Source organism: Ailuropoda melanoleuca, chromosome 16 (genome assembly GCF_002007445.2).
Source record: "Ailuropoda melanoleuca isolate Jingjing chromosome 16, ASM200744v2, whole genome shotgun sequence".
Lineage (NCBI taxonomy): Eukaryota > Metazoa > Chordata > Mammalia > Carnivora > Ursidae > Ailuropoda > Ailuropoda melanoleuca.
The window spans coordinates 61,905,848-61,932,673 of record NC_048233.1 but is presented as its reverse complement, the minus strand read 5'-3'; the positions used below and the strand labels follow the sequence as shown (position 1 = coordinate 61,932,673).

Here is a 26,826-nt window from a genome sequence, read left to right as displayed (position 1 = left end):
CAAAGATTCCCCATTTCTCTGCCAATCCCTTAACCCTCTAACTTCATGTTACTTACTTTCCGTGTCCCTCTATCACCCTGCTCCAATAACACTAGTCTTCTTGCAGTTTTTGGAACATACTGGCTGCATCCCTGCCTTAGTTTCTTTGTTCACGCAGCTCCCTCCGCCTGCAATGCCCTTTTCCCAGCCTATCTGCTTGGTTAACTCTCCCTGCCAAGTCCTTACTCAAATCTTTCCTCTCTTGAAGGCCTCTTCCAGTCACCTGCTTCATATGGTGTTTACCATGCCCATTACACTCTCTGATCCCAGACCCTAAATCCCCTGCCCTTTTTAAGATAAGACTTACTACCTTCTAACAATCTCAGAGGTGCATTTACCATGAAGCTAATGAAACTTAAGCTTCAGGGTTCCTTCCCTGCCTAGACCCCTTCCAAAACCCTGGGAGAAACACCAGCAATGGGTGCGCATGGCCACGTGTTTCTGTAAAATTTGCAAATATATCTTAACTGTAATTGGTTGACACCGTTATCTGTTTCTACTCCAACTTCTTTTCTGTCTAGTTTTCCCTTATACCAAGTGCTGTTGAAGTGGCTGCATGCATTTTTGAGGTCTGGCGGGGGGATATTGAGTTGGGATACATTTAGTTTGGGTATAGTGGAATGTAATGAGTGTTTTGCAGTCACTTCCCTGTATATATAGTTCAGTTAGTGCTAGCTGTTCTGATGTGGAAAGAGCTTCCAGGAAGATGGCTACTACCTGCTAGCCATAGAGTGTATTGCTTTCTGACTATGGACTAGAGTGCTTGGCATCAAAAGTATATAGGTGGTGGAGGAAAAACATGGTGTGAAAATAATAAAAGCCAACTATTTGTAGGAACTTCTTCCACATTTTACAGCTCATATTTTAAAGAAACCTGATCAAGGTTTCCCCAAATTTGACATCAATCCTAAATATTTTTATGAAATGACCAACAAAGTTGTGAAGCTGAGAGAGATTTTTCTTTTTTAAACAATTTTTTTTTAGATTTTATTTATTTATTTGAGTTTGATCCTGTGATCACCAGATCACAACTTCAGCCAAAATGAAGAGTCAGGCACTTAACCAACTGAGCCACCCAGGTGCCCCCTTTTATTTTAAACAATTTTTTTTTTAGATTTTATTTATTTATTTGACAGAGAGAGAGAAAGAGAGTGGGAGGGAGAGGGAGAGAGAATCCAAAGCTGACTTTGCGTTAAGCATAGAGCTTGATGGAAAGAGATTTTTCTAATCAATAATAAAAAACTTTTTGATTAACCATGCTGGAGGGAAGAATTATCTTCCTATTCTCCTTATAGAAAATGTTACCAAATTACCACACGAAAAGCTGATCAAAGACAATTCAGCCAAAATATGTATGTTGGATAGTTAATTAATGAAAATATTTTTGCTATGTGTGAGCTTTTTAATGTGTGTAAATTGTGATTTCTTTTCACACTTTAAATGAATATTTTCAATCCAGTTTTACATTTGTAATTTGGCATTCTTTTTGTTAAAGAAGGCCCACCAAATTCTATTGAAGGTCTATCAAGTTTGTATAATTTGGTGGTCCTTATTTAACAAAACAAAACAAAACAAAAACAAAAAAAGAACAATTAGCACTTACAAGACCTGGATGTACCCTGACTCTGCTTTATGATTTACTTACTTGTTCTGTTGCTCAAAAGCAGGAATATTAGCTCACTGGTGTTTCTTAAGCACCTGAGCAGTGTTTGGCACATGGTAGGCATTTGGTAAATATTTGTTGAGTGAATGAATCAATCAGCAACATTACAATAAAACATTGGTGTTAATCTAATTTAATCCTGCTTAAGAAAAGTCAATATTGACATGAAGGAGAGTAGAAAGACTGGTAGTTCATAGAAAACACTCCTTTAAACTTTTTACTTGTAACTAATCATAGAAGTAAATTTTTATTCATAGTTTTTTTTGTTTTTTTTTTTACTAGTCATAAGCTACCATGTTTTCAAGAAGATCTGTATCACTTTTTTTAAAAGTTCTATTGTCTTTCTCCTTGGGACCCAAGACTAGCCTCAGTTAGCTTTTTCCGTCATCCCATTCCAAGGATAAGAATTTAATTTTAGAGCTGTAGGGAGGTGAGGCCATGCAGAAAGCCACTGGGAAGCCAATACAGCAGTCGGTTTTTCTTAAGCCAAGGATCAGGGAGCAGGAAAATAAAAGTAGACTATTTTTTTATTTTTCTATATCTAGTCAATCACAGAAGCTCTGTTGAGAGAGTGATCTTTGTTTACACATTGGACGGTGGAAGTAAGAATACTTCTCATGAGAAGGAAGAAAAAATAAATATAATACTTGGATTTTAGAAAAATGAACATAGTAATGAAGACCCTAAAAATGAGAGGTGGGTCTTAAGAAAAGCAGAATCTCATAGGATTTTAGCTTGGGGAATTTTTATTTTTGTAAAAATACAGAAAACAATACATTATACAGATGACTAATGGAGGGAAACCTTCTTTCACTTTAACACCAGAACTTTTACTTAAACTCTGAAACACATATATATTTTTAAATGCCCTTATAGGAATTTTGGAGACCAGAGCCTTGTTTGTTTGTTTGTTTTTGATTATACTTCTGAATATAGAAGGGCAGACTTCTTACTGGTAGTGAAGGAAGCAGTGTGCTAATGAAGGTCTTCGATGTTGGCCAGCTCCTTTTTGCTTTCTCAGTTTGGCAGTGAGCACTCACACTGCTCTTTTCTAGAACAGAATTCTCTGCATTCTGATTCCACATCTAGCAAGTCTTGACAAAGGAACGTCAGTAAGTTCCCCAAACTGAGCTTTTGTCAATGCTAACTTTGCAGAATGCGCAACACCCAGAATCGTGACCATCCTTGCCAAATGTCACTGTTGTTTAAGTGCTCTGTTCCAGATGAGGGCTCTGAAGAGATTGTGGGGAGCGTAAGATTCTCTACCCACATTATTTCCCACGGGTTTGCAGGCAACCCTGGGTTGGGTTTACAAAGTTCCTTGCAAAAGTAGAGAGATTTCTTGCTCAGAATTGTATATGTACTCAGAAAAGAAGTTTAAAAAAAAATCCTGGTTAGCAAAAGATGCTATAGGGTAGAGAATATCAACATACCAAGGCTGATAGCTGTACTATCTCCATGGTCTATCAGCACAATAAAAAGCACTGAGTAGAAAAACACCTACATGGGGCACCTGGGTGGCTCAGCCGTTAAGTGTCTGCCTTCGGCTTACGTCATGATCCCAGGGTCCTGGGATCGAGCCCCGCATCAGGCTCCCTGCTTGGCGGGAAGCCTGCTTCTCCCTCTCCCACCCCCCTTGCTGTGTTCCCTCTCTCGCTGTCTCTTTCTGTCAAATAAATAAATAAAATCTCAAAAAAAAAAAAAAAAGAAAAACACCTACAATTCTTGAACATTATTACTCTTTTTTTTAAAATCTTTTTTTCGGGGCGCCTGGGTGGCACAGCGGTTAAGCGTCTGCCTTTGGCTCAGGGCGTGATCCCGGCATTATGGGATCGAGCCCCACATCAGGCTCCTCTGCTATGAGCCTGCTTCTTCCTCTCCCACTCCCCCTGCTTGTGTTCCCTCTCTCGCTGGCTGTCTCTATCTCTGTCAAATAAATAAATAAATAAATAAATAAAATCTTTAAAAAAAAAAATAAAATAAAATCTTTTTTTCTTTCTTTCTTTCTTTCTTTCTTTCTTTCTTTCTTTCTTTCTTTCTTTCTTTCTTCTTTTTTTTTTTTTTGCCAAAGCCTAAGGAAGTGCTATTGAAACACCTTATTTCCCAAACTAGATTAGGACTAATTAAATAACTCTCAAAACTACCTCAAAAGTAAAACAGATGGTTTTCTTTCTTTTTAAATAAGGTATTTTCCTAAATTATCTTCTCTAGAAATAGCACTAGAGATAGATACAATAACTACTCTGATATGTTAGGTGTATCAGAAAGGGAAGAAAAGAAATTTTGAAAAAATAAAATAAAATAAGCAAGGATTTAAATTATTCATCAGGCCTTTCTTGGCCTGCTTCTATTTTTAAAATGGAATGGCACACCCCATGTTGGTCCGCAACGTGGTTAGCAGCTTGTGTTCACTCTAGTGGATCCCTCCTTCTGGACTGATTTGTTTGGATACTCTGGACCAGAACGCTTGCTTGCATTTTTTTTTCTCTGCAAGTGTTGCCTAATGCAATGTTAAGAATTTTATCTCTGTTCTCAACAACATGTTGCCTATGTGTACTTAAAACAGATGGCTTCATCATACTGTTATGCAATAAATCTGTCACGTTGACTTTCCTTTTAGTGAGTCAGAAGATGAGCTGAACACTGATATATTTTATTATATTTATTTTTTAAAGGTTTTATTTTTAAGTAATTTCTACACTCAAAGTGGGGTTTGAACTCAAGCCCTGATATCACAAGTTGCATGCTCTGTGGACTGAGCCAGCCCATGAATGCTAATATATTTTAAGTACAAGTCAAAGATTCCTCATGTAATTCGTGACTTGATGGGTTTCAAGAAGAATGAAATGAACTAGCTACTTGGTTGCTAACTGACCTTTCTTTGGTGCTTGCTCTATTTAAGTATCCAATGCAGTCAGTGATTTCTCCTTTAACATCCACATTTCTTCTATTTTAAAATTGTAGGGAATGCCAGTCAGGTTAAAGACACTGAAACTGCAAGGAGGAACAAGACTTTCTTATGCTATTACAGTCCTGTTGATTTTCATTGCCAATTACTTGCACATGTTCATAGAGGCAGGACTCACTTTGCATAGTTCCCACATGCATGACTTTCAGTTGCCACCATACTGTGCAAAGCCAGGACCACTCGCCTTTATATATGTATGTATGAAGATATGTACACATATGTGAGTGCATGTATTTATTTTTAATTTTGAATGGGCCTATTTTTCAGATATTTGAAAGTGGTAAAGGCACTGGAGAGATCTCTGTTTGCATCAGCAAAAAAGACCTGGAGTCTAATAGCCCAACTCAAACTGGTGATATGATGGAAAAAGTGAGTTTACTGACTGTGTTTATGGCTGTAAATGTCTTTCAAGTTAATTGTAGTTGATTTAGACAATTCCGTCTTTGAAGTTGTTTTGAGAAGATTACTCATTTGCTTTTCTGTAAAGATTGATAGTCTCAAGCTTGACTTTTGAATTTCTTAGGCTCTCAGCTTTAGAAGAGTATTAACTCTTGGCTTCATACTTAACAGTGTCTTAACCTTCATTATGCCTGTATTTGGAAATCTGTCTACACTGGCCTCTGGGATTGCCCTCTTGTTTACACTGCGAAAAGAAGTGACATGATATTCAGTGGAGGGTATATTCTGGGTTGAGGGTATTTCTAAGCCCTAGACCCTGAGCAACTAGCAAATAGCCTTAGTCTTCTCCTGTGCTCATTGCAAGTACATCCATATGGTTTATCTTAGGCATTCTTACTTTTGCTTATTTTCCAGACAATTGGGATGTTTCTCAGGCAGAACCAACACATTCAGGGCCTTTATTTTGGGTCTTTGTCTTGCATAAAAGGACAATGAATGCCCTGTTGTTTACAAATTGGGGTTATGCACCCGAGCGCACACCGGTGTTTTGGGCTCTGTTCCTTGGCCTTTGTTCAGAGACTTGCTCCTTTCTCCCCCCTTCAGTTTAGCACGCTCAGACTCACCTCTTCTTGGCGGTAACCATTACCTGGCCTTCGCAGTTGCATAGAGTTAGGAGCGTATACAGCACAAGAGTTGTATAGAATTAGGAGATTTTCATCTGATCTGATCATGGGCTGGGCCCAGAAGAGATGGGAAATGCTACCTTGGTTGATTAGAGAAAGAAGGATCAAAAGCCTTGGTTGGTTTCTTTTTACTATCACATCCCTGACTATATGAATCACCATGGTATAAAAGCCTTCCTAGAATTCTCTACCTGTTTTCCCTCTTACTCACCTTAGAATGTTTTACTTTTTGGTTTACATTAAAATTAAAGACAGCATTTTATCTTGTACAGGAAGATATTATTTTGTAGAAAGTTCTTGCATTGGCTGATGGCACGCTGAAATTGATCTATGCTTTGCTTTTATATGCAAGTAAATCTGGGGGAAAATTTGAATTAGGGGCACTATAAAGCTCTCTGTTAGGGAGATTCCCTTGTGGTACCTAAGGATGACTGTTCCTTTGGTGCGCGCTTGTCTCAATCTTTAGCCTGAGATATTTCACACTCTTCTCAGGTCCCTGAACAAATTCTTATCCTATAAAGGCCTGGTGATGACAGCTTTAGAAATAAATGGGTAAAGATTATCACAACTTTTGGTTGCCATAGTCTAGCCCTAACCAATGACCTAGAGATGAAAGGCACTGAGGCCCTTACCTCCAGTAGGCTGTTGAATGCTCATCTTTGAACACCTAAAATGCAGTCTGTCACCAAGTTGAAAAAATAGAGATTGCAGTGCTACTCCTGTGAAAATGAATTTGGTTAAGTGGTCAGGTGTTCATATCCTTCTGCCACAGACTCCTAATCTTTGTGTATACACTTCTTTCTTGGATCAGGCCTGAAATCTTTTATATCTTTCCCCTTTACAAAAAAAAGGTGATGCCTGTAAAACAAAATCACTGTGATTTAAAAGATGATCAGCATTACGTGTTTTCTGAAATAATAGCAGACCAACAAAAAATATGCTCAAGGTCTGAGATCACACAGAAATAAATGTGGGGCTTTGTAAAACAGTCTATAGGATTCAAACTGCATTTGTGGTTCCAATGAACAAAACCAAAAGCAACTCATATTCTTATGAGTTCTAGCACCTTGTCTATTATACTCCCAAGGAGAAGAGTAATCATTATTTTTAATTCAAAGGACTTGGTTAGGCAGGATGAGAAGTATTAACTTTAATGAAATGAAAAATGTATCATTGTTTTCAGCCTTTCTGTTGCCTAAGGGTAAAAATCTGGTCAACATAGAGGTGAGGAAAACAATGCAGAGCTGATGAAGTCAGATATATGGGTATTTATCTCCAATTACAACAAAGCCTATATCTTAGGTGTTCTGTAAATATAGTTGCTATCAAAAAAAAAATCTTTTACCTGGACAAGAGTTTATAGTCAATAGGTGAGGAAACTGAGATATGTAAGATCGCAATTTTGTCTTCTTTCCTCTGAGCTTCAGCATTTAGCTTCTCAATATACCTTCAATGGGAATACATACAAGGAGCAAAAAAAGCATTCTGTACAGCAGCTAGGCAAGAAAAGGCCACAAATGTATCCGCATCCCTGCCGGGATTACAGAGTAACAAAAAATTGAGAGACACAAGAACTGACAAGGGAGAGATGACAGAAGGCTCGGGGGAGAACAGAGTGATGGATAGTGTGGGGTGCAGAACAGGAAAGAGCAGAGGCCTAAACATTCAAAGTTGATAGATAAGGAAAAAGGTCCTCTAAAATTCCATACGTAACACAGTTCAGTGGGATTTACTTGCATTTTAAATGTGCCTTAAATTAGGAAGATCTTGATGATTTAGTAACCCTAAATGTAAGATAGAAGCAAACACTTAAAATGCTGTTATTTAAAATATTAAATGACAGCATTTCATACTTAACATTTCAATTATGGCTTACTCACAACCTGAAAACATTCATTATTGAAGCAGCTCACAAGCTTTTGCAAGGCTCTTAACTGAACTACATTCAAAAAGAGTTCTTGTAGGTGAACCAACATGGGCTGAAAATCCTGTTTATTTTTGCAATCCTGTAGGTGGTGAGTTGTTCTACCGCTGGTTATCTGCGGTTAGTCGGGGACAGGGAGGTTGCCAATTCTAAAACTTGAACGTGCTCCGGAAGGATCCTAACAAAATGCGTGGCTCAGACAAGAAAAGCATAACCCTTATCAAAGAGGACTGTTACTGTGTGTAGAAGCTAAATGCTCTTTCTGTAAGACTGTCACATCTGCTTTCGGTCCCCGTGCCAAAGGGTCAGAGCTCAATCACAAGCCTGTGGCACCCCCTGCTGGTTAAAAGCCCATGCTCATTTTGTTACTTTACACTGAGCTAAACATTGCCATCATTTCACACTTCTTTTAACATTCTATATGAATTTAATTATCATTTGTTTGGATTCATTTGTTACAGAGTAGAGACAGTTTGTTATAGATGTTCACATTTTACACTATTATTATTAATTTCCCTTCTTCTTCTTCTTCTCCTTCTTCATTATTTTCCCCCACCACCAGTTACTTCTCCAGATTCATCAAAGGCTTAAAGAATCTCCTATGAACTCATCAGGCCTCAGTTTTTCTTCAATCCGGCTTTTTAATGAGCATGGTCAAGAAATTAAGAATCCACTTGTGCTGAAGAATGAGCAAAAAATTTGGGTCTCTTATGGTAAAGCATACAGGTAGGAGCAAGGTGTTTATTCTCTGTCTGTCCTCAATCTTTCCAGGGGCAAGCTAATTTAAAAGGAGAGTCAAGAAGCCAAGTAGCACCCTTTATGAATTTATTTAAAAATCCTGAATTCCAATAAAATTTCAGGGGTGTTTTTTTGTGAGGCAGTATTGTTTGTGAGATATGGCATCTCTCTCTCTCTCTCTGACTTTCTGTCTTAATGCCTTGTCATAGTTCTTGAAGTCTGCCTGTCAGCACAGCAAGTGGGATTTGTTCATGTCTGAGTAGTCACCTTAATGATAGCAGATGGAAACGCCACGGGGGGTCCAAGCCCATCACACTGTCATTGTCGCACACTGCCCTGACCTGCTTCCACTCCTCTATTTTTTTGTCCCTTTTTAAAGGAGAAATGGATGGTAATTGAAAAGGATCTTAAGCAAGATTTATGAAGCTGTAGACAACATGATTCCCCACTATCTCTCTATGTTTTCACAAATAAAGTCTTAACCTTTTAAGCACCAATGACAGGACAGCTAAAGATAAATTGGTAAAGCTTGTAAGCCCTATCCTATCAAAGTTATATTCCTCAAAAGTGCCTTGCATTATTCCACAATAATTATTGGTTATTGCTGAGCATTGTGTAAATTTTTGTAGATTGGTAAATTCCTGCATAAAATTATCTGTGTTTCTGGGAAAAGAGAAAGACTGCAGTCTACAGGCACTGATGAGCTGGGCTGTTGTGTGGAATATCTTAGAAATGTATGCATATTTTGACAGGACATATCCAGATGAACTCTGAAACTGCTTGTCAGGAAACTTAAACACACTTTTCTGCCGACTTCAAAATTTTTTAAGCCTTTATTTATCTGAATAAGGGAAATAGGAGAAAATAACTTTGCTTATCGAGTATAATTGATTGTATATTAATTTTAACAAAAATAGCATAGACAGACTAGGAGCTGATTGGATTTGCTATATATTCTAAGAGTCAAAATTTCAAATACTGAAATCTACTCACAAATTCATGAAGGTTTTGGAAGAAGTTAGTAGGATTAGCTGTAGGTAGTATATTATAAAATTCTATTTCTTCTCTCCCAGGAGAGGGAAATTAAAATGTTTAATAATTTCTTATGCTGTGTAATTTATAGAATTAAAAATATATGTAAGGAATGATGTTTTCTTCTGTAGACAGATTTCAAAATATAATTTAGTTGCATTGTGAGAATTGTTTTTATAATGGTAGAACAGTGATGGATTTTACAGTGGCAAGGATTCTTGAATAATTTAGCAAGCTCTTCTAATTACAAAGAAAGGCTTTAATAAAACGTGTGTCTAATAATTTCTTCTTAAATATCATTATTAAAGTGAAAGCAATGGCTAATTTTGATGTTTTTAATGATGTTTGTTATAATACAATATTTTAATAAGATGAAACACTTGTTCTTGGTTTATTGGATCATATTTGTGGAATAACTTAGTAAAATGCTAAGTATCTGGAATACTCTAAAATCAACTGAGGATTGTAGCTGGAAGAATTCATAAGCATATATTTGTTTATATGTCATTGTTATTTTAACAGAATAATTTTTTTCTGGTTTTGAATCCAATATAAAACACTAGGAAACCATTATAACATTTGCTACTATTGGAATTTCTGGAATTTATGTCTAAAAGTTATTTGCTAGATCTAGTTTAAAACATATTGAGAGAATGTGCAATACGTACTAAGTAAAAGATACTCATTTTTAGACAGTAATTTTAATGTGTTGACATGGGAGTTGGTTTACCCCTTTATAAAAGTTGATTTTGCCAATATCTGCTTTTATTTTGAGTCCTGTAATTATTTTTCTCCCAATTTTTATTTTGGGAAATATCCAATCTACAGAAAACTTGAAAGAATAGTACAATGGACACCTATGTACCCTTCACCTAGGTTCACCAGTTTAGAGTTGGCCTCGTTAATTTTATCTCTTACATCTCCCTTCTCTCCCTTCTGAGAGGCATGAGATTATTTTCAGACAATCATTAAAGTTTCACTCATAAATGCTCAGATCATGTAACTGAAGAATAGGATGTTCTTCTGTGTCACCACATTGTAGCATCTAGGACAGTCAACAATAACGTAACATCGTCTAATACGCAATCTATGTTTAAACTATCCAAAATGTGCTTTAGAGTTTTTAGTAGTCTAGGATCCAAGTAAGATTCATGTGTTGCATTTAGTTATCTTCTTTAGTTCTTTTTAATCTAGAATATTCTCTCTCTTTTGTCTTGCTTTTCATGACATTGAATTTTTTTAAGAGTTTAGGCACTTTTCTTGTAGAATGCCCCACATTCTGGATTTGTCTGCATGTTTTCTCATGATTAGATTCAGTTTAAAAATTTTTGACAGTCCTACACAGGTGATGTGGTTGAGTCCTGTAATTGTGAAGTTAAATAGCAAGGCTTTGTCACCATTTAGGAAAAAAAAGGCTCAGAGTTGACATAATGCCAGTTACCATTGTTTTTATTTAAGAGCTGTTTCCCATTTGATTTTAATTCTCAAATAATTAAATAGAAAATGAAGTACCTAACAGTATGTAATATGAAAAATCAAATCAGCATAACATTTAGTGAGCTCACAAAAAATAGTAATTTATAGCCAAATATTAAGAATTCATTTAATTATCAGCTCCAGAGAATATTAATGGTGCATTGCATTGTAGTTATACGTTTAAAAATGAAAATTGCATGAAAGACAATTGGTTGTTTTTTTCAACTAAATACTTAATTTTTATTATCAAAATTATTTTTAAAAATTACATGTGTTACAACTATCCTTGACATATTATACATCAGCCAAATAAACTAAAACGTGCATTTCAGGTATCAATATAAGATATCAACAACAGTTCTATATAATAAGAAACTCACTTATTTCCGGACTGTTACTTACTGATATTACAGGTTTTATTGTTTATTTGTGCTCAAGTTTTAGTGTTTGTATGACTTTGCATATAGCTTTGATGTTTTTTCCATTTTTCAGATCTCCACTTACACCTGTTTTGAGTCTCACCTTTGACCAGGTGACTGCATTTGACAGAGATGGCATTACAGTTGTGTATAAAACCTTCTTGGATCCTAATGCTGTTCTGCTACCTGGATGTGACAAGTAAAGTAACATGTGCTCTGTTAAAGTAATCTGAATTACCTAATTCGGATTGCAACACTAAAAGATGTTCTTTGAATTGTTTTATAAGCAATTACTTGTTTTATTGACTTATTTCACGACATAATGAACTAGTGTCTAAAAAACTTATCAGTAACTTTTCTTGAGTTTAAAAAAAAACACATGAAGCAATGAGCGGACTCTAGTTTCTACTTTGCAGATGGAACAATTTTATTTGAAGTGTAAAAACTGTTTTTAGTGGGTTTCTAAATTAAGAGTTTTGAGTGGAATCATTAAAATATTAAATAATACGTTTTCTTGTATGAGTGTTTATATTTAAGCATCTCCTTTGATGATGATAAAGTGAAAAAAAAGCAATATGCTAGAGAATTGGTGGAATGGTGGGAAGACCAGGAGTTAGAAGATTTGAGCATCTAGCCCCATCTCTGCTGCCTATGATTTTCCATGAGCAGATGGGTGTCAGCTTCTTATCTATAAATAATAAAACCCAGCATTTACTAAGTATTGACCACAATTCTAAATGAATTAGGTAAGGATTTATTTAATCCGAAAACAATGATCTTAATCCCATCATTACATTATCTTATTATTACTCCATTTTATAGAGCCAGAACTGAGGTGCAGAGGGGCAGAGTGGTTTGCCCAGTCACACAACTAGTACATGACAGAGCCAGGGTTCTAACCCAGATTATCTTTCTTAAGAACTGAGGGCTTACGCACTATCTAGCACTGTCTAACAGAACTTTCTGTGATGATGGAAGCATAAGTTGTGACTATTGAAAACTTAAAATATGACTAATGTGACTGAGGTACTGAATTTTTAATTTTGTTTAAATTACGTTAAGTTCAATTTAAATAGGTATATGTGGCTAGTGGGTATTATATTGGACATAGCATGATTCTGATAGTATGTTGGATTGGGGAGAAACAGACACCCCGCCGAGCAGGGAGTCCAACACCAGGCTTGATCCCAGGACCCTGAGATCATGACCTAAGCCAAAGGCAAATGTTTAACTGGCTGCAGCACCCAGGTGCCCCCATAGCACTTTTTTTTAATAGGCATTTCCATTTTGAGAAGATTCATTTCATGTGCCACAATCTTTCCCCAAACTGCTGAATTTGCCCATACCCTTTCCCTTCATGTTTTAGCTAGGAGTTTAATTTTTAATTCACGTATTCCTTCTTAATTTCCCTTCCCTGGGTGCAATGAAGACTGTTTTATTGAGTAGTTTTAAGTTAGAGCTACATCAGTAAGCATAACAATATGAAACTACCCTTACTGAAAACAAACTTATTTGAAGATAATTTACATAATTTTTTATTCCATTTTCTATACTCTAACATGCATCATTTGAAACCTTAATAATCATACTCTAATTTATGTTTCTCAGGATATTGAAAAAGGTACTATTATCAGTTCCAAAACTGATTTTTGTTGAATGACATACCATACGATATATCTTAACATATCAGTGTTGAGCTAGATAGTTTTCTTTAGAGTAAGGATTAGTACACTTTTAAAATAAGTGATTTGGGGGTGCCTCGGTGGCTCAGTGGGTTAAGTGTCTGCCTTCGGCTCGGGTCATGATCACGGGGTCCTGGGATGGAACCCTGTGTCGTTGGGCTCCCTGCTCAGCGGGGAGTCTGCTTCTCCCCTGGCCCCGCACCCCCCACTCGTGCTCTCTCTTTCTGTCTCAAATAAATAAATAAATAAATAAATAAATAAAATCTTAAAAAAAATAAAATAAGTTATTTGGCTGAACTAAGAATGAACCTCCCCCTCCCCATTTGTGGTTTGTCTATGTGCCCACTAGACTGTGCTGCTTTGTAAGACTGTCTAAAAGTTGCCAAAATAATGTGCTTAACACAACCATTTTAAGTATAAAAACCTCCTTTGTTATTTATAGCCCATTGTATTTAGAGAAAACGTTAACAGTGAAGATGGTGTCCACTCTTAGTGATTCCATAAGATTAAAAATAATTTTTTTTGTTTCTCTCTTCTATTTATAATTAATTAGGCATGGAATCCCCCAGTATCATAAATAATTGCAAGATAAAAATTTAAAGTCTTCGTTTCCCAATTGTAGTTAACAAAGCACTTTACAAATTTCTGTTTAAAAAGATTATGAACTATACATTTGTTTTTCTCTCCCTACTAGAATATAAGATACATAAATTATTATACTAGTAGATTAAAGAGGGTAATTAAATGAATTTTATTTTGACAAAAGTAATTAAATATTTTACTTTTCTTAGTTGGGAAGTTTGTGAGAGATTTCCAATTAATATCAACGGTACCAGTCAACAGATACCTGATCAATTTGAAAAGGTGGACTTGGAGAATCATTTCCTACAGAACAAGGTCAGAATTATTTTTTGTACTCAATGAAGGTATTTTATGTTTTGGATAATCATTCAATACATGGTGACTGAGTGGATTTTTGGAGATGTTTGGAAAGAATAAATTATTTTAAAATGTTGGGGCAGGTATTATTCTTTACTTCCTGTTAATTAAGCACTTTAAAACTGAACCAATATATAGTATTCCTACTAGAAAAATTTTTAACTGAATTCTGTCATTTAAGTGCTATTGTTTAGCATATTTTCCTTATATCTACTGTATTAATAAGTTGGAGTTGTTTTAAAAAGTCTTTAAGATGGCTGTTAACATTTGATCTATTTGATCCATGGGTCAATGTATTTAAGGAATAGGAGCTCTTTAGAAAACCCAACTCATTACAACCCAATCCAGAAGGTTTGTTTATTAATTTACACTTAGAAATTTATCATGCCAGTAAGGAATTTTCTCCAACTGAGCTATGAAGGTATTTTAAACATGTCTCCAAAGAAAGAATAATTATAATTTTTTTTCTTAGAGGCAGGGTTGTTGTCCATTTCAGCGGCATAAGCTTTAGTTTTTGAACTCATGAAATCAAAACCAAAAGGCACCCACAGAGATAGAGATGCCCAAAGAAAGTAAGACTTCCTGTTAAATGCTCTGGTCCCTTTATTTCCAAGAGACAATGCAAAAGACATATTGTCCCAACCTGCTTTTTTTTTACATTTCTCCATGCCTGTTCAGTTTACTATGTCAGAATGTATACTGAAAGTATTAGTTGTTTTAAGACACATGTGAATCTACATAATATAATTATAAAAATAGAATAAAATAAATAATTTATAGTTGACCCCTAAACAGTGGAGTTAGGGGTACTGATATCTCACAATTGGAAATCCATGCACAATTTTTTTTCCATGGAGAACTTTTCACTGCCCCCATATTTAACTGCTAATTACCTACTGTTTACCAGAAACCTCACCAATAACAGAAATAGTGAATTATCACGTTTTATATATTGTATGTATTATGTACTGTGTTATTGCAATAAAGCTAGAGAAAAGAAAATGTTATTAAGAAAATCATAAGAGAAAATTCATTTATAGCATTGCACTATATAAAAGAAAATCCACATGTAAGTGGACCCATGAAGTTCAAACCTGTGTTATTCCAGGGTCAGCTATATTTCTAACTCTGTCAGATTTCGAGCAAATTTAGAAAATAAATGAAGTCGGGTAGTACACTAAGAATTAATGTCTATATTTTATATTCATCTCACGTTAAGATTTATTTACCATAATCCTGGTCCTGTTGGCTTTTGCTATTTGTTGGACTGTAGGCTTTTGCTGTGCCATTGTTTCCTGTTTAAAAAAACTTGTAAGCCTGCCTGTTACCTACTGAAATTCCAAATCTTCATCAGGCCTTCATTGATCTCCATGGTTCTCCTCTAATCTGCCCCTACTCTTGACTTGCATTTCCAACCTTCTCTTCTTGATCTTCTTTGTACCCTACACTACAGTTAGAGCTAATAAATTGTGTCCCATAACATGTTCTTCACCTTGGTATACTTACTTGTACCATGGTGTGTGTTGTTCTTGGCCTAGGATATAACCCCCCACCCCATTACCTTTCCTTGCCTTTTAAGGCTTTCTTCAACTTTTTCTTCTTCCATGGAGCTGTCTCAGATCCTGCAGAAAGAATAAACCTCATATTATTGAACCTCCTTTCATCCTTTGAAAATGTTCTTAGAGTTTGTGTTTTGGTATAGTTGTTTTTGTGTCTTTCTCTACCATTAAATTGAGAATTCTTTGGACACAGACATTATGTGTTACTCATCTTTGTATTTTTGAATTCTAGCACAGATTTTGAATGTAGGGCAGGTGCACAATACGTTTTTTGATGAATGAGTTTTTTTAAATTTGGCTACAACCTATCTTTCAAGGCTCAATATTCTCTAATAAGTTCTTCATGTGTTAGCCAAGCCTGATGGCCCATTTGTTGTTTCCTGAAAGTACTCCATGATTTCTGTTATTATGTTCATGTGGATCCCTTTGCCTGGAATTCAACTTCTTTTTCTTTGTTACCACCCACCAACCTTCTTTGTCACCTTTATGCCATATTCTAACACTGTCTGGCATACAGCTGGCATTCATTAAATGCTTGCTGAAATGCTGCCCATCATTCTAGCCTTATCTGATTTGTGCCTGTTTCATGAAAGCTTCCTTTTCCAACCTTCATCCCCAAACTGGATATGATGTTTCTGGACTTGTATCTTCATTGCATCCATTCTATGCCCCTTATGACACTGAACTTGATGTTTCTCTTAAACCTTTTTTGCATAACTCAAAGCACTGTTAGTGCTCCAAGTGAACACATTTCAGGTCACATTGGGGAAGAAAAAGGAGAATGGTAGATTCCACTGAGAATATTGGGATCAGATCATAAAGGGTCGTAATTCGATGTTAGGGATTCTGGATGTTGTTCTGTAGAAAACAAGGAGCCATTGGAAATATTCAAGCAGAGGCAGGATCTGATTTGATGTTTGTGTTAGGAACATAACTCAGGAGTCCTCTTTAATCCCTGCTGCTGGATTAGGCATTGCTCAAGGCCAAAGGGCATCCCGATCATCCGTGTCATTGCTGCCAATATCTCCACGTTCAGATTTAAGATAGATGGAATTGAATTCACTAGTTAATTACTTCATTTGGCAGAAACCAGCTCAAACCTGGAAAAAAAAAAGGATATCAAAGAATTATCAGAGAAAAAGAACTCAAAGGAGGCTTCTTTTTCGATTTTATGCTAATGTAGGACTTTAAAAGATAACTATATTTTCTTTATTTTTTTAAATTTTATTTTACTTATTTGAGATAGAGCAAGAGTGAGAGAGAGAGAGCACAAGCAGGGGGAGCAGCAGGCAGAGGGAGAAGCAGTCTCTCCACTGAGCAGGGAGCCTGACGCAGGGCTCGATGCCAGCACTCCGGGATCATGACTTGAGCTGAAGGCAGACACTCCACCGACTGGGCCACTCAGGCGTCCCTAAAAGATAACTATATTTTCTAATGTTGAAAAATGAGAGAATAACAATCCAGTTATTTCACTGTTATTAACTGGTTTTAATGATTCAGTGAAAATGAGAAAACTGTCAACTTAAATAAAGTTTGTACACCATTATATTTTTAGAAGAAGAAATTGGTTTTGGATAAAATTTCAGTCCAACAAAAATAGTAGTATAAGAAAGCAAAAATTTGATAAACTGGCTAGTAAAAAGAAGCTTTCAAAGAAAAATGGCCCTCCCTTAGCTATGAAACCTTTACAATCCTTTCAGAAAAGCATCTCCAATTATATACAGAGAGGTGATCAGTGCATTGGAAATGGTAATTTAATAACCTGAAACGGAGCACTTCTAAAGAGAGATTCTAGCAGAGGTGATAGATATCTATAGGACCTTTTATTGTAGAATCTTGATGCTCATTGTGGTAAAGAAGACACTAAGAGGATTACAACAGCGGTAGAGAGAGGGAGGCAAAAGCCGATATACTTGATGCATACGTTTTAAAATTGGCTTGAGATAGAGATATCGGTGCCCAACCCCTGACTGTTCTTTTAAATCTCTTATTGACAAGTAAAACCTTTCCTACAGAGAAAAATTTGGAACATATAATCCCTGTTAGTAATGTGGGAAATAGATATAACCCTGACAATTACAACCTGTTGCTCTTTTATCCATTTCAAAAAAAAGATTGGTATCTACTACAAAATGATATTTTGGCAAATACATCTTTCAATAGTTCTCTTTTGTTACTTAAATTGGCAACATCTTTAGAGTGCTTCAGTTTAAGGGCAATAAAATTAAATATTTCCATGCACTGGATGAGATTTAAACTTCATGGTAGTTAATATAAAAGAAAAAAAATTTCATGAGAAGAATAGTTTGAGTAATCCCTGGTTATGGGAAAAAATAGCAGAAAAATGGACTCCAGTGTTTAGCAGGTAATTCATTCTGCCAAACTAGAAAGGAAACATATTTTAATCCTAGCCTTTTGGTATAATCAGACTTTGCAGGACATTAGTGACAGTTTTTGGTATGGAAACAGTGAGAACAATACCAAATAATGATTTTAGAATTATGGCATACTTGTTAAGAGTTATAAACTTACAGCTTGTAAATTCAGCAGTCATGGATACTAGCAGAATAAATTATTCTATTTATCACAAAGGAGGCTGGGAAAAAATGAATAATTTTTTACTGTCCTATTTCTTTGGAGGGCAAGTCATTAAAAATAATGTTTTCTACAAATAATTTATACTGGGGAAAATACAAAATTTTAATTTTAATTTTGAACAGATTTCCATTAGAATAGGACACAGAACTTTAAAAAAAATCCTGAGTCCCTTCCTTATTTTTAGACCAATAGTTGGAAGCTATTTGAGGACTACATATTTACATTTTAGATATTTTGCCTTGTTTGGTTGCATAATTATGTACTCGCTGGTATTTTCTACCTTTAGACTTTTCCAGTTCCTGGCCTTTGAGGTGGGTGTATTGATTGGCTATAGATTTAGGGAATGAACAATAAGAATGAATATTAGGGACACAAAGAAAGAGATTTTATAACACTTCTTATAGTTGTGATTTTATTTTTTTTAAAGATTTTATTTATTCATTTGGGAGAGAGAGAGCGAGAGAGAGAGAGAGCACGAGCAGGGGGAAGAAGCAGAGGGAGAAGCAGACTCCCCGCTGAGCTGGGAGCTGGACGTGGGGCTTGACCTCAGGACCTGGACATCATGACCTGAGTTGAAGGAAGATGCTTAATCATCTGAGCCAGCAGGCGCCCCTCATAGTTGTGATTTTAATTTGTGTATCGAATTTTTTAACTTGGCCCTAAATTCACTATCAGAAGTGAAAAATCTTATAAATTTCTATGCAGTAAATGATTCGTTTAGAATAAAGGGTATGATCTGTGAGCTTCTCCTTTCAAGAAAAATTTCACTGTCTTGTGTCTGATTCTTCAGATCTGTAAGTAAAGACCATAAGTGGTTCTCTTATTATTTTAAATTTGCACAGGAATATTGACGGCTTTCATTAGTGATTTGGAAAAAGGAAATTAAACAAGAAGTTTTAAGAGGCTCAGAGTGTGCATGCATCATTTTTTGATCACTGGCAGCCTCTGTATTAGTACAGTTTATTCAGACAACCAAATCGTAATGGTCATTTAAAGGGATATATATGTACATATATACATATACCTCCTGTATATACATAGGTAGTCAAAAGAATAAAAGAGGTTTCCTAATGACCTAACGACATATGTAATGGTATGTATTTAGAGAACAGTCTCAGCAGAAATGCTATCATACATATACCTGTGTGTGTACACACGCATGCGTGGCAGACCACGTTGCAGGTTGTCAGAGCACTTTGCTTTTATGAATTGTAATTTTCACAGTTTTTAGCTTTCCCACCTTCATAAATGTTTGGTCTAAAGCTAAACTATCCGATTAAACTAAAAAGGGGATAGAAGATGAAGTCATGAGTTGAAATTTAATGGCCATTGTCAATTTTAAGTGTATCAGAACCCCAGACTTGGCAAGATTTTTTCTTTTAATAACAGGCAATGAAGCTGAGTTAGTGGGCCTGGCTGAGTCTGGTCTATGTAGAATCACTTGGGAACTGTCCAGCAAAATATCTCTCGAAGAACAGCATGGTGTTAATACTGGGTGCCAACCCACGACAGACACAAAGGACCCCTTCGCTCTTCACCAATAAGCCAACTGTTAAAAGATTAAACCATGTTGTGGAGATAACAAGAATTTAGGCGCTGGCAGCAGGTGCTGTACAAAGAAGCAGTTGGCAGTACGGTTCTTCTGTCTGACTAATTCCAGTCAAAACAATCTTCTTCCCTGTTGCAGAGGAGAGTTTTGAGTGTGATGGCAACTTGGAGTTAGGAGGTTGAGTAAGAGTGCTACTTTAAATGCTGAGTCCTGTGGCGGGTGGATTAGTAGAATATAGTTTATCATTGTTCAGAAACTGTGGGGGATTCCCTTCCAGAATCCAGCCACTACTGGCTAACTGGGGAATACACAATCAAAGAGCTCTAAGTCAAATCTCTTTCCGTCGTGGGGTTGCTATATTTTTAAAATTTTATTTTCACATTTAGGAGTTGTAAGATAGTTTCTTCTCTTGAGAAGTAGCTATCTTCCATTGTATAATAATTACCAAATATACTGGTTATGCCCTTTTGTTATTGCCTAATCACATTTGTAAATATTGCCTTTTAAATTATCATTTAATTTTTGTATTTTTAAGAATCAGTTGCTACTCAGCAAATACCTAGTATTAGCACAGATTTAGAATACAACTTTTAGTACTAGAAAATAATTTCAATTGTTATTGAAGCAAGGCCATTTATTGGGTTTAAAGTATAAACAGGCATATTCCCATAATCCCATATAAGTAAATATTGGTACTTAAAAATTTAGTATGATTACTCAGGAAAAGTGATCATATAAGTTAGCAGAAAAGTTTATTAAATATGAAGTAGAATTTCTATAGGTGATGTGAATGCCTATTAATTTTACAATCACGGCTAAGTAATACTAGAAGGTATACAATATCTTTGACATATGTAGTTTGATAACCAATATGGGAGGCATGGATACTGTGTCTTACCAGTTAGTCCCCTCCTGTCCATTCCCACAACTATCGCTAAATTCTCAACCCACATGCCTTTATTCTTAAGAGATTGTGGGGACTTTTAACTGCCCTCCTTTGATGTCCCTGTTCTACAATTCATGGTGTCTCCGCGCATGCGCGCACGTGTGTGTGTGTGTGTGTGTGTGTGTGTGTGTGTGTTATTGCCTCTTCTGTTGCAAGTTTCTCTAGGTCAGGGAAAATATATTTTTTAAGATTTTATTTATTTATTTGAGAGAGGGGAGCTGGAGAACACAGAGGGAGGGGGAGAGGGAAAAGCAGACTCCCTGCTGAGCTGGGACCTCCCCCCCAACGTGGGGCTCAATCCCAGGACCCTGAGATCACCACCTGAGCCGAAGGCAGATGCTTAACCAACTTCACCCAGGTGTCCAGGGCAGGAATATCCCATACCACACAGTCTAGGGCCTTGCATATCAGAGCTGATATTACAAATATCAAACAACAAATATTGAGTTGAATTAAATGGGATTGAGGACTACTACTTCAAAAGAAACTTTTCAATTAGAAATACAATGTTCTAGGATAACCTGTCTTGGCTAAGTGTGTTGAAGAGGGTGGACTTTCAGACTGTATGTTTAAAAATGCCTGCTTCTTCTTGTGGTATAGGTGGATCCCAGTATTGTCCTGCATGCCTCTGTTTCCATCCGAAAGCGGAGCTCCACAAGCAGGGAAGTGAGCAGTGGAGGTCAGACAGTGCCATCGATCCTGTGGCCTGCAGCCAGCGTGTGGCTGATCACGAAGGTATGCAACAGCGTCCGCTCTCTCTGAGTGACTGTCCATGCTCCCTGCTCACAGTGCGGCTCCGGCTCCTGCTGCCCTCACGCACACAACCCTGCAAGTGGAGGCATGATCACTTGTTGGCTGGCAGGTGTGCTACTCTCTGCCCCTGGCTTGTCCAGTGCGGAGGGCTTCTGTAGATCCCCATGTGAGCATTCAACTCACTTTCACACGTGCCGATTAGTTCAGACTCAGAGAGTGTTTAAACTCAGCACAGGGGGCGCCTGGGTGGTTCGGTTAAGCGTCTGCCTTCAGCTCAGGTTATGATCGCAGGATCAAGTCCCACATCAGGCTCCTTGCTCGACGGGAAGCCTGCTTCTCCCTCTACCTGATGCTCCCCCTGCTTGTCCTCTCACTCTCTCTCTCTGACAAGTAAATAAAATAAATAAATAAACTCAGCACAGAACTTCCGAACAGTCCACACACCCACCACTTTCATGAAATTTGTCTGAATGTCATTTGCTTCCACCTCTTAGTCTTCATCGCTGAGCCTCACCGAGCCTGGTGGGTGAGCACCATGTAAGGACAGTGTACGGTCTTTGTAAGGACAGTTTTAAGAGAAATCCGAGTATAAAATGTGAACAATGACTAACGCATTTTATACCCATGTATTGACACTATTTAATTTTTTAACTTTACTATTATGCTAGTGGATCCGATTTAAATTGAGAACACATAATTGCCCTCCCCTTCCTCTTACTTTTGAAATATGCCACTTTACTTTTAAAGTATTACTTTAAAAGTAATATGCAATTACTTTTGTAATTGCCACCAAATATTTATGTCTGGAAAGAGATGGTGCAGCTTGTATCTACCCTTCTTTTGTCTTCCTTTCCCCCCCCTCACTATAGATGATTTTGCCTCTTCTTAGCCCTTTTGTGGGTGCAGAGTCACTCAGGCAAGTTTGCTGCTACCTTGTTGGGGTCGGGGAGGTTGCAACTATTTTCTCAAAGGAAATTTGGGATTGTCCTTAACTATTATTTTTTGATTCTCTGAGAGTTAAAAAACAAACATATAGAGTTATTAAGATACAAAGGCACCAAGAAATGTTCATTTCATATATCAAGATAGAATGAGATTAGATGAGATGTTTCTTCAATCTACTTCCAACCTGGAGACTATGAACTAGGAACCTTTTTTAAGTTGTATTTTGTTTCAGACTTAATAACAAATATTTGCCATTTTCTTATGTATCTGCTATATGTTAAGCATCTTCTACATATTTATTATCTCTTCTAGTCTTATACATTATATAGCTGAAAAAACAGGCTAGTAAGTGGCAGAGGAAAGATCCTTGGTCTATCTGACTTCAAAACTTACATCTTTTCACTGTAATATAAAACACTGCTCTGTATTTGGCCAATGTATGAGCATAATGGAAGTGCTTTAGTGTTCTCATTGCCACTGAAAACTTGTGTGACCTCAGGTAAGTCACACTTTCTATCTGGGCTTTAGTCTTATCTGAAAAGAGTTGCACCAGTTGATATGGAAAGTTCTTTTCTAGATTTCATATTCTGTAATTCTATGGTATCCATTTCTGGAATTTCATGATAGCAAAAAACCTGTACTTGTCTAGAATTTCCTCAAAAATAATTGAAATGCTTACCAAAAAGAGGATGGATTTTGGAGTTAGATGGATGGGAATTAGAATGCCTTGCATGACCTTGAGAAAGTTACTTAGCTGCACTAAACCACTGTTTCCCCCTCTGTAAAATGAAGTTAGTCATACCTATCTTGCACCGTTGCTGTGGTGACTAACAAGAAAGCACGTGTGAAGTTCAAGCATAGTATATGGTATGCAGAAAGTGCTTAATAAATGTTCTTTTATTCTCACCCCAAACAATTTTCTTCCCGTATAGACAAGTATGTTCAAATGAGGATTCCATCCAGTACTTATTAGAACCAAAATTTTAAAAAATACTTTTCCTAAGTTATCGTATATTTCTTTAGCATACAGCGAAAACATGAGAAATAAAAATTACATGCTAAAAAGAAGGCAATTTTGAAAATCTTTTTAGATTGAATGTTCTTTCCCTTTTTTCAAAATTAATATCTTTACCTGTTAGGGTAGACAATTTTGCATGCCATAAATCTTCAGTGGTTGTCACTTATTTAAAATGTGTTGTTGATTCCCTAAGTAAGAAAATTGCTAATTGACCATTTAAACAATATTCCTAATCAATTTCCTTATCAGAGTATCCTAACATTTTAAATGTTAGTTTAAACAAAAGCAGTTCATAAACCACCTTAAAATGTTTAACCCATGGTATTTAGACCCAGAGTAAAACTTTAAATTGGTATGAAGGTTAAGGATTTGTTGCCATCTTTTCAGTTCACTGCACCTTTTTTTTCCCTGTGCATACATATTTCAAGTAAGCTCTGTAGTTATAACTATAACAAGTGACACATGATGGACCCCAAATCACTGCACTGTGAAATATGCACAGAAAAAAAGGACAAATGAAGATATCAAGGTCTGTTTTATTTTGCGCTGAACTGTAAAATGCCACCCTTGTCGGACAGAAGATCACTGATTCTGAGCAGGGCTCGCTGACTGCTAAGTTGTGGGTAGTATTTCACTTTCAGCAACTGTTAATATCCGGGGTTATCCAGGCATAATGACCTCACTATTTGTGACACATTGTTGAATTTTCTGGTTCTTTTAACTTATTTAGACCTTTCTCCCCCCTCTTTATTCATTGAAGACGGGAATGATCCTGAGCCGGGTGATAACGCAGGGCTGCCTAGCTATTGGTCATCCAATCAGAGTCAAGGCTGCTGAGGGAACATCACTAGAAGGATATAAATTAATCCTACAGAAAAGGTAATGCTTATGAGCTTTGTAGCTCAAAATAATAAATGTTAATTTCAAGATTTCTGAGAAGGCAAATCACGATGCCTCCCAGCTTAGAGAGAATATTCATTAGGTGTTTAAATTTGTGTTCATAATACCAATATTAACTTTGTAATCTCAAATAAGCTTGAAAATGTATGTCACTTAGTTTGGTAGTATTTCTTAGGTATTTTTAAAAGTGAAATGTTGGTATTCAACATGTACCTATGTTGTAGACAAGCTTCTGCTTTACTCTATAATTATTGAAACTCATTTCTTTATATGCATTTTGATTGTTAATTTAAATATTTAATGTTCTGTGTGTATTCTTAACCTTTTCTAAATCTTCTGTATGTGAAATACTGAACTGGGAAAGAAAAATTGAGGAGACAAAAAATTGCTGACGTGTAGGGCATCAAAAGTCCCCTTCCTATTTATTTTTGCTGACTTGGTAACTAATCTATAAAGCATATTAGTGTTTTCCTGAAGGTAGGAGGTTGGAGAGGGTTAGGAGAGCAAGATTACATAGGGGCACAAGGAAACTTTGGGGGTGACTTTTTGGGGAGAGAGAGATATGGGTATGTTCATTATCTTGATTGTTGTGATGTCTTAACAGGTGTACACGTTTCAAAGCTTGTCAAATTTTACACTTTAAATATGTGTCTGTCAGTTGTGCAATATTTTACAATGTTGTATGTCAGTTGTTTCTCAAAAAATCTGTTTTTAAAAAGTACAGAAAGACAAACTAGGAGGACAAACAAAAAAATCAAAATGGGTAAGGAATGACTGAGTGCTTACTTTGGTGGGAAGTGGTGGGGAGGAGCACTCTCAGTGGAAGAGTTAACCAATGATTTAGGTCAAAATGGCAGGTGTCCGGAAAGGTTACATATAGCTGATGAACCCACTCTTCATGCCCAGGGCTCTCCCTGGACTTTCTGGATCCTGAAATTAGTGCTGATTTGGCCTTAGCCCACTGAAGTTTACTTCCTACTCTGGCCAGGGTTGTTACAGAACTCAGTGGGACTGAAACCACAAACTTGATTTCCTTGCTGCCTAGAGAGAAGAGAGCTTGGGTGAGAAAAGAGAAGGTAATTTAAAAAAAACCAAAACTGTAGTAAGTTTAACTTGAAAAAATCTCCATTTACAGGAAAGATTTTGTTTAATTCAGGAAAGAAGGGAAGACGAGAGGAGAGAAGGAGGGAGGTCGGATGGGTGGTTGCGGGGGGGAAAGGGAGTGTTCCTACGCAAATGAAGATTATTTGCCTTTATATTAATGCAACTTGATTTTTATCTGAGAAACAGAATCTGTTGCAAGGTGGAAGCAAATAGTAGAAAATTTGGAGAACCAGAAGTTCTCACTAACTGTGAAACTACATTTTGTTTTTTAGAAAGCAATAGGGACCAAGATTTTTAGAGTTAACCTCACCTCTGGTACTTTTCAAGTATATTTATCTTTCTAAGAGTATCTGAAGTGCCTGTTTGTCTTTTTTTTAATTTTTAAAAATTTTTTAAATTTTTTATTTTTTTTAAGATTATTTATTTATTTATTTGACAGAGAGAGACAGCCAGCGAGAGAGGGAACACAAGCAGGGGGAGTGGGAGAGGAAGAAGCAGGCTCCCAGCAGAGGAGCCTGATGTGGGACTCGATCCCGGAACACTGGGATCACGCCCTGAGCCGAAGGCAGACGCTTAACGACTGCACCACCCAGGCGCCCCCTTATTTTTTTTTTAAACGCAACCATATTTTATTATAAATAACATAAATATCCTTATACAATTTCTAGAGACAATATTTTTTTCCTTTTCTCCTAAGTAGTATAATATGATCTTAACAAAAGCTATGAATCAACACATAGTCTTTTAAATACTAAAAATAATAGAACTAGCGCTTAAAGTAGCAACCTGACAACTCACAGAGAATATTGTAAACATATCATGCCTCATTAGTTCATTTATGTCTCATTTGGTGTCACTCATCTTATTCTTATTCAATATAGCAAGTGCTTGCACATATTGTGTATTTAATATTTTTTCTGTGATGTGCATGTGGCTATGATGAAAGGCAGACCAACGATGTCATTACCAAGTGACCTGAAAATCATAGAAAATTATAAAAATCATAAACCTTAAAATCAAAGATGCTTCTTTCTAACGATACTTTGGACATCTTACAGACAAACCAATTGCATCAAAGTCCTTTAATAAGGCCACCAATTAATCTTGATTTTGCTTCATTTTTAAAGAATGTGGCTTTGTAGGATTTGGGTTTAGTGTTAAATTGACAAACTAATAAAGCATCATGCACCCCCCCCATTCATCCATAGAGGTTAGATTATGGAGATTACAAACTTGGGGCCCATGGGTTTTGTTTGGCCTGCACATTTTCATTGTATTTTGAATGGGTGGTGAGCTATAGAAATAGGGAGATTTTACACAAAAAATTACATATTTCTATCTTTTCTTGCAAAAAATCAGAAGAATGGGCAGTACTGGACTTTTATCATCTCATTTTACCAGTGATGCAGGAACAGATTCAGATGGAACATATACCCTCCGGTTTGCTATATTCTCCACTGTTCCTTTTTTTTTTTTTTTTTTTTTTTTTTTT

General features: G+C 36.4%; 1 protein-coding gene across 1 annotated transcript in view; it reads left to right on the top strand.

Moving 5' to 3' along the window:
• DCDC1 (doublecortin domain containing 1) overlaps nucleotides 1–26,826 on the top strand; it is a 426,036-nt gene that overhangs the window by 221,188 nt on the left and 178,022 nt on the right. The window contains exons 12-17 of the mRNA XM_034645816.1: nucleotides 4,938–5,039; nucleotides 8,239–8,402; nucleotides 11,415–11,540; nucleotides 13,815–13,920; nucleotides 21,215–21,349; nucleotides 24,091–24,209. Of these exons, the coding sequence (XP_034501707.1) occupies nucleotides 4,938–5,039; nucleotides 8,239–8,402; nucleotides 11,415–11,540; nucleotides 13,815–13,920; nucleotides 21,215–21,349; nucleotides 24,091–24,209 (752 nt within the window). The remainder of the gene's footprint in view (nucleotides 1–4,937; nucleotides 5,040–8,238; nucleotides 8,403–11,414; nucleotides 11,541–13,814; nucleotides 13,921–21,214; nucleotides 21,350–24,090; nucleotides 24,210–26,826) is intronic.